Source organism: Zalophus californianus, chromosome 8 (genome assembly GCF_009762305.2).
Source record: "Zalophus californianus isolate mZalCal1 chromosome 8, mZalCal1.pri.v2, whole genome shotgun sequence".
NCBI lineage: Eukaryota > Metazoa > Chordata > Mammalia > Carnivora > Otariidae > Zalophus > Zalophus californianus.
The window spans coordinates 32,024,062-32,032,444 of NC_045602.1; the positions used below are offsets into that span (position 1 = coordinate 32,024,062).

At 43.0% G+C, this 8,383-nt stretch overlaps 1 protein-coding gene across 6 annotated transcripts; it reads left to right on the top strand.

Annotated features, from left to right (window-relative positions):
- The first annotated feature begins 1,442 nt into the window (after positions 1-1,442).
- GEMIN6 (gem nuclear organelle associated protein 6) lies at positions 1,443-5,914 on the top strand. 6 transcript variants are annotated; one of them, XM_027624014.1, is made up of 3 exons: positions 1,443-1,571; positions 2,076-2,273; positions 5,430-5,914. In XM_027624014.1, the coding sequence occupies exons 2-3, from the start codon at positions 2,149-2,151 to the stop codon at positions 5,803-5,805; spliced, it is 501 nt and encodes a 166-aa protein (XP_027479815.1). In that variant the 5' UTR covers positions 1,443-1,571; positions 2,076-2,148; the 3' UTR covers positions 5,806-5,914. The 6 variants fall into 6 exon arrangements, with proteins under 6 accessions (XP_027479815.1, XP_027479818.1, XP_027479814.1 ...); XM_027624017.1 differs by having other exon boundaries at positions 1,499-1,571; positions 2,130-2,273; XM_027624013.1 differs by having other exon boundaries at positions 1,507-1,880.
- The last annotated feature ends 2,469 nt before the right edge of the window (positions 5,915-8,383 follow it).

Genomic DNA, 8,383 nt, shown 5'->3' on the forward strand with positions numbered 1-8,383 from the left:
GACAAGGGTAAGGAAGAGGAAATGGCACCATCTGAACTTGAGGGTGGACTACAGGAGAGGGTCTTTCTGTAAACCTGCAATATGGAGTGGGTTGGGCTCAGTCTCTTATAAATCAGTGATTCACATCAGCAGATGCTGGAAATGATTATCTGGGAGACTAAAGGGAGAGGGGAGAGAAAGGAAGGAATTTGCCCCAGGCTCATCACTTTAAAAGGGGTCATTTAAGTTAAGCTTGGAGCTAGCTTCCAAAGTCTTTGATTCTGCAGTACAGATAGAAGGCTTAAAATGCAAATGGCCAGTTGTCACAATTGTTTGAGGCTCTTTTGGACTGAATTTTTATGAGGTCATATGTTTAGCTTCACATTTTAACAATTGGTATGTATGTATTTATACGTTTATTTATTGAAGTAATCTCTATACCCAATGTGGGGCTCGGACTCACCACCTGGGGATCAAGAGTTGCATGCTTTTCTGACTGAGCCAGTCAGGCGCCCCCAACTGGTATTTATATTAGCTCTTTGTAGATTTATAGAGGACTTAACTGGCATAATCTAATTTAATCTACGAAAGCCACATTAATATAATCAGCCAATCACTCGAGTGAAGGTTGCCAAAGGATTATTTAAAATGATGGCAATAAGAAACAATGTACTTCAAGGATTATGTGAACTCAGATCCCAAATTGTAAGGGAAAAGCTGACTAATTTTCAAGGTTTTCTACATCGTGGTTTGATAGTCCTCTAATTCGGTTTCTGTCAATCTCCCTTGGTGTTCACATTTGCAGAAACTCAACGTTTAACACCTTGTACCATTTTTCAGGATCACAGTTTATTTGGACCATGCCAGGAGCCGACTACATACCTGAACCGAAATCTGTGGCAGAAGCGAGTCTTTTGCCCTTTTCCACTGCGCGGGTGATGAGGGGTTGCGGGGGAGAGGCCCGGGCTTTCCTAGTGAGTGAGGCACCCCTCACTAGTGAGTGGTCTGCTAGGTGGAAATCATCCCAATTCTGTGCTTTTTCTTTCTGGCTTCTGCACCTCCTGCAGGACTGTAGCAAGGGCACATCCCAAAGGAGCAGACGTATTAATTGCCTTACACTAGCCAAACAAATAAATATCTTGGCTCTATCGCTTTTCTCCAAGGCACTTTCACCTCACACTTCCCACTTTAGGATTTACCTAGAGGGTTCTTGAGCTTTGATCCCACCGCAAGGGTGCATTTCCAGGTCTACTCTCAACGAGGAACTTGGCACGAGACTTTTCCTCTTTAAAAACGAAAGGTTGAAATGTCCATCGTGACAGTGAAGAGGGGTGGTCCTAGCGAACAAGGAACCTTATTATTACTACACAAAAATCTCAGGCCCTGCCCGCACCCGGCCTTTACCCCGCCACGCCCGGTGACTCTCAGACCTCTAGGTGTGACCAAGGCCAAGGACTACAAAACAGAGAATTCTGGGGGAAGGAAGTGACGACGTGGCGCAAAGCCTGCTGGGCTCAGATGGGCGCCCTTGGAGTGACTCTTTCCTCACCGCGTGGTTACTGTGTACCCGTCGCTGCGAGGAGTTCTTGCTGGTATTTCTCTCGTTTGTGGGACTTAAACGTTTAGTACCACCAGGTTTGAGTACCGTTTTAAGTATCGTGCAGCTGCAAGCTAGGCCACGGAATCTGCGCTCTAGAGCCTTCGCTGCTGCTCCCTGGCTTGTGCATCCTCCAAACAAATAAGAGGAAATTGTCAAATCCGGGGCCTCTCCCTGGCGGGATCCAGCGGAGAAAGAGCTAGAGAGAGCAAGTGGGTGGGTATCAAAGGAGTTTTCCTCTTCAGTTTTGGCCAAATGTGGTGTGGAGTGAGTTACTTTGATCGCAGGAGATCAGAGTTAAAAGGTTTGAGCATTTGCTGACCGAGTTCAAAGCCAGGGTGAAGGCGATTTGGAATGGTACTGGGTGGTGGAATAGAAGTAAGCCGGATGAGTTACCCCGGGCTGGGCCTCATGGCAGCGCGGTGTCTCCTTAGCTGATCATCAGCTATTTTCCTGATAATGGAACTTGAGGCAAATCACAGATGTTCTCTATCTCTAGGATGGCACTTGCTTGAGTGGAACATGTATTAACCCGAACTGGTGGTGGTTTTAGATCTAGCCAGCTGGCAGCCATGAATGAATGGATGAGGAAAGGCCCCTTAGAATGGCAAGATTACACGTACAAAGAAGTCAGAGTGACAGCCAGTGAGAAGGAGTATAAAGGATGGGTTTTAACCACAGACCCAGTTTCTGCCAAGTGAGTATGGCTCCTTCTCCCCAGAAATAATAATGACACCCCTTTGTGCTGCTTATATGTTATATCCAAACTAAGGAAGTAGATAAATGAAAGGCTAGTTATTCACACATAAGAATTGTGTTGCTTTTGAGTCGAAGTGTTGTTCTAACTATGGATTACCTTGGCAGACAAGCCAAGTTTGGAAAACTGAGGCACTTTTTTTGTTACTACATTTTCTTTTTTATTTATTTGAGGGAGACACAGAGCAAGCGCGAGGGAGGGGGAGGAGCAGAGGGAGAGGGAGGACCCGACTCCCCGCTGAGCTGGGAGCCCGACGCGGTGCTCCACCCCAGGACTCCGCGATCATGACCTGAGCCTAACACTAGCCAAACAAATAAATATCTTGGCTCTATCGCTTTTCTCCAAGGCAGACGTCCAACTGACTGAGCCACCCAGGCTCAGTTACTACGTTTTTATTAGACAGTCTCAATCTCATAAATGTAGAGAGAATAGCATAACAGACACTAGCCTTTCCTTCCCTTTCTAAATATCTTTAAGCCAGTTGCAGATATCCTATAATTTTGTCCATAAATACCTCAATATCTTTTAGCAGATAAGGACTCTTTAATAACCACAATAACATTATAATACCTAACAAAAGTAATAATAACTTTGTTATTAACAGTCCGCTTTTAGATTTGCCTGGTTGTCTCAGAATATCTCTTTAATTGGTTTATCAGTTTGGTTGGTATGTCTCTTAAGTATCTTAATGACTGCACATTCTCATTTTAGTTTTCCATGTCATTTGTTGAAGAAATGGAATCATTTGTCTTATAGAACTGAACACGTTCTGGATTTAGCTTATTGCATTGTGCATGGTGTAGCTTAACATGTTCTTATATCTGTATTTCCTATAAACTGGTATGCCTATCTAGAGGTTTGATTAGGATCAGATTTGTTTTTTGCAAGACTACTTTATTTATCTTTAAGATTTATTTATTCATTTGACAGAGAGAGAGAGACAGCGAGAGAGGGACCACAAGCAAGGGGGAGTGGGGGAGAGAGAAGCAGGCTCCCTGCCGAGCAGGGAGCCCCATGCAGGGCTCGATCCCAGGACTCTGGGATCATGACCTGAGCCGAAGGTAGACACTTAACAACTGAGCCACCCAGGTGCCCCTTGCAAGACTACTTTAAAGGTGATGATACACACACACACTTTTTATTTTGGAATGATTTTAGATTTACAGAAAAGAATACAGAGAGGACCCATCTACCCAGCTTCCCCTAATGTTGGCATCTTACCTAACCATGGTACATTCCTGGAAACTAAAACTTTACATAAACTACAATCATTTGGATTTTAACAGTGTTTCCACTAATTGTTTGCCTTTTTCTATTCCAGGATCCAATCTAGGATCTGACATTCATTTAATTGTCATGTGTCCTTAGTCTCTTCTAGAGTGAGAATTTTTCCGTCCTTCCTTGTTTTTCATGACCTTGACACTTTTGAAGAGTTCTGGTGAGTGAGGTATTTCATAGAATGTCTCTCAATTTGAGTTTCTGTGATGCTTTCTCATAAGTAGCCTGGGATTTTAGGTTTTGGGAGGAGTACCAACAAAGTGAAATTCACATCACATCACACCACACCACATCATTTATTTTATTTAGTTAGGATTTTTGCATTTGTATTCATGAATGAGATTAGTTTGTAGTTTTATATTTTAATCATTTTCTCCTCTGCTTTTGGTATCAAGATTATATTAACCTCATTAAACAAGTTAAGGCACAGTCCCCCTTTTATAGTCTCTAGAAGAATTTGGTTAGATTAGAAATGTTTGAACCTTGGGGTGCCTGGCTGGCTTAGTCGGTGGAGCGTGCAACTCTTGATCTTGGGATTGTGGGTTTGAGCCCCACATTGGGTGTGGAGATTACTTAAAAATAAAATCTTGGGGCGCCTGGGTGGCTCAGATGGTTAAGCATCTGCCTTCAGCTCAGGTCCTGATCCCAGGATCCTGGGATCGAGCCCCACATCGAGTTCCTGACTCAGCGGGGAGTCTGCTTCCCCCTCTCCCTCTGCCTCTCCCACTGCTCATGCTTGCTCTCTCTCTGTATCTCTGTGTCTCAAAATGAATAAATAAAATCTTAAAAAAAAAATAAAATCTTAAAAAAAAATGCTTGGGGCGCCTGGGTGGCTTAGTTGGTTAAGCGACTGCCTTTGGCTCAGGTCATGATCCCGGAATCCTGGGATCGAGTCCCACATCGGGCTCCCAGCTCAGTGGGGAGCCTGCTTCTCCAACTCTGGCCTTCTCCCCTCTCATACTGTCTCTCTCTCTCTCTCACAAATAAATAAATAAATCTTAAAAAAAAATGCTTGAACCTTGAAAATTGTATATAATTTGTTAGTAAAATTGGGCCTTCCCCCCATGGGAAAATATTTTAAAATACTCAGTTTTTATGAAGGATTATAGGACTATTTATAGTCTCTTTTTTTTGACTCAGTAGTAGAAATTTATATTTTCTAGGAAGCTTTCTATTTTAGTTTTCAAAACTCTTGGCATAAATTTGTTCCTAATACTTTAAATTGCCAATCTTTGCTGCCTTCTTCCTAATATTATTTGTATGTGCCTTTTTTCTCTGTTCTAATCAGTTTTGCCTGAGTTTTGTGAATTTTACATTTTTTGTTTTTGTTTTTTAAAAAACCAACATTTGGCTTTGATGATCTTGTTATTAACTCTTTTGTTTTCTCTTTCATTGATTTTGTGCTTTGTTATTTTCTTTGGTCTGCTTTGAAGGGAAGTTATTCAGTTTAACTCTAAAATTAAGTCTGTACCCTTTCTTGATTTCTAATACACATTTAAGCCATTTATAACTGTTAAATATAACATAAATATAATAAGTATAAAGCACTGAAAGCGCTTTAACTACATCCCACAATGATTGGTTTTAGGCTAGACAAAAAAGTTTAGATGTGTAGGACCCTCAGTGAATACTTATTGAATGAGTACAAACATTTGGTGGTGAGGGGATTAATTTTAAACAGGGAAGTTCTTATTCCCAATTTCTAATTGCCTGTTGGGGCTGGTAATGCCTCTTCATTCCATTGCTTCTTCCGTAGCTTTATGGGCCTTTACATTTTTCTTTTGCAAATCTGCTCTGAACTTAACTTTTCCTCCCAAGTATTGTCCTTGTGAACTTCCTGGAAGATGGCAGCATGTCTGTGACTGGAATTATGGGCCATGCTGTGCAGACCGTTGAAACTGTGAACGAAGGGGACCATAGAGTGAGAGAGAAGCTGATGAATTTGTTCATGTCTGGAGACTGCAAGGCCTACAACCCCGAGGATCTGGAGAAGAGAAAGAACAGCCTAAAGAAATGGCTCGAGAAGAACCACATCCCCATCACAGAACAGGGAGATTCACGAAGGACTCTGTGTGTGGCTGGGGTTCTGACTATAGACCCACCATATGGTCCAGAAAATTGCAGCAGTTCTAATGAGATTATTCTCTCCCGTGTTCAGGATCTTATTCAAGGACATCTTGCAGCTTGCCAGTGAGAGGCCAAGAACTATGGATGCATCGATTGAAATAACACTTCATTTTTATTTTTTCCTTCATAAAATGTTTTGAATGTTAAATCCATCATATTACAAGACTTCAAAGGCGTACTGTGTGTGTTTGAGTTTTAATTCTCTGTTGTTTTGGTAAAATCAAAGATGTGGATTATAAGTGCTAATAATCGAACTATGGCAAGGGTAGCATCACATGCAACAAAATAGCACAAGGACATTAGAATTGTAAGAGTCTTTTGTTGGTGAGAGTACACCTCCATTTTTGTTAGGCAAGAAACACAACATGTTAGATTCAATATAAAATGTCTTGTTAAGTCCCTTGCACTAACTGTATGTGTCTGTTTTAAAATATTGATTGTGTAAGGATGAAATCACTTTTGAATCAGAATATATTGGAATATATGCTTTTTTGGTTGAAACTTGAAAAGTTTTAACTATTTGTAAAATCTTAACACATAAGCTGTTTAACTTTCAAAGCCTTTACAGTGAGCCCTGGCTAATACCTCTGAAGAAAAAGGTAAATGTGACAAGTATTCTGCTCCTGCACTGAACCCAGTTCCCGTGCCTGGTGGATTCAGCCAAGGCCTTCAGCCCATGCTGTTTTCTGCCTGTAGCCCCCATTCCCGGGTCAGGCTTCACTGAGGGGAGAGAATGCAGGAAGCATGCCTCACTATCCGTGGCCCTACCCCTTGGAAGCCAGGCAGGGGCCAGGACTTGATATGGAGGGTTCTGGCCTAGAAACCGAGGGAGGTACCTCAGATTGTCGGTTGGGTGTCTTCTCGGGGGCCAGGCCTCTGACTCCCTAGGACAAGGGTCAGCAAACTTTGAGTCTTTGGGACAAATGCAGCCTGCTGCCTCCATCTGATAAAAGTTTTACTGGAACACAGCCGTACCCACTGGTTTATGTATTTTCTGTGGCTGCTTTTGAGCCATAGTGGCAGATCTGAACAGAAACTATATGGCTTATATTTACGGAAAAATATAGCCCTGCCCTAGGCGTGTGGGGTGGGTGTCTTTATGATAATCACCTGTGACCAACAAAGAATAACCAGACCCTAAAATGAAGTAAGCCATTGAAGGCGTTATCAATAAAGATGTTAAAAGGATTTAAGTTCCCTGGTTAGCTTTCTATAAAAGACCAACCCTGGGGTGCCTGGGTGGCGTCTGCCTTCGGCTCAGGTCATGATCCCGGGGTCCTGGGATCGAGCCCCTTTGGGCTCCCTGCTCAGCGGAAAGCTTGCTTCTCCCTCTGCCTGCCACTCCCCTTGCTCGTGTTCCCTCTCTGCTGTCCCTCTCTCTGTCAAAATAAATCTTAAGAAAAAAAAAAAAGACCAACTATCTCTGTCACTATCTGTCTCTCAAATAAATAAAGTCCTTAAATATATATACGTATATATATAGGCCTTTACAGAAAGTCTGCTTTAGGAAATCCTTGAAGCAGCCTGGTGTGCCAGGGCTTGGGGCAGACTTCCAAAGGCAGTTTTGAACTAGATAGGCCATGTGGGCTGCTACAGGGCTAAACTCAGAACTCTTAACTTCTCCCTAGTCCACAGGTATTCAGCTGTGCAAACAGCCCTTTCAGTTCTCATGTGTGTCCCTTACTCATACAAAAAGGGAAGCGGTACCTTTTGCAAGAAATACTTTAAAATAGTCAGCTTTTAGGGGGTCTTTGAATGCAGCCCGTATCAGCGCTATTTTCCTGCATAGTTGTCTAGTGACAGGATGTAGCCTCACACTCCTCACACTTCAGTAAGCATCAGAATCAGTCCGAGAGCTTGTTAAAACGGATTGCAGGACCCTACTCCCAATGGATTCTGTCTGAGGAGGTCCAGGGTGGGTCCCAGGCATTTGCATTTCTAACAAACTCCCAGATAATGGTGATGCTACCTATCTCAGGCCACACTTGCAAAAGCAGTTCAGAAACTTTAGGGAAACAGCCCATCCCTCACAACTTTATAAAGTTCCCATGATCCTAAAAAGATTTAGTGCATAGCCATGCTCCTTGTGACTAAGACCCTCCCATTCAAATCCTGGAATATCTTTGGAAGGCACATAGGGGAAGGGGAGTATGAACAAATTTAGTGTGGAAATGATTTTGGCAAAATATGGGGAGGCCTTGAGATGAGAGAAGCCATGTAGGAAATTGCCCAAAGCATCAGTTGGGCTTGAGCCCTGGCCCAGAGACAGGTGCATTGGTGTTGGTAGATTTGTTTGCTGTCAGACTAATGAGCTGGGGAGAGAGACTGTTTCTTGGCAACTGAGTCCTCTGTTTAAACAATGTGCCTGCAAACAAAAGCTGAGTGACGAAGAGGGTAAATGATCTGGCTCTGCCATGGAAACCTTATATTCTTATCATTTTGTCATATCTATTTCTTTGTGTTTCTAATTTTTTTTTTAAAGATTTTATTTATTTGACAGAGACACAGCGAGAGAGGGAACACAAGCGAGGGGAGTCTGGGAGGGAGAAGCAGGCCTCCCACGGAGCAGGGAGCCCCACGTGGGGCTCCATCCCAGGACCCTGGGGTCATGACCTGAGCCGAAGGCAGACGCTTAACGACTGAGC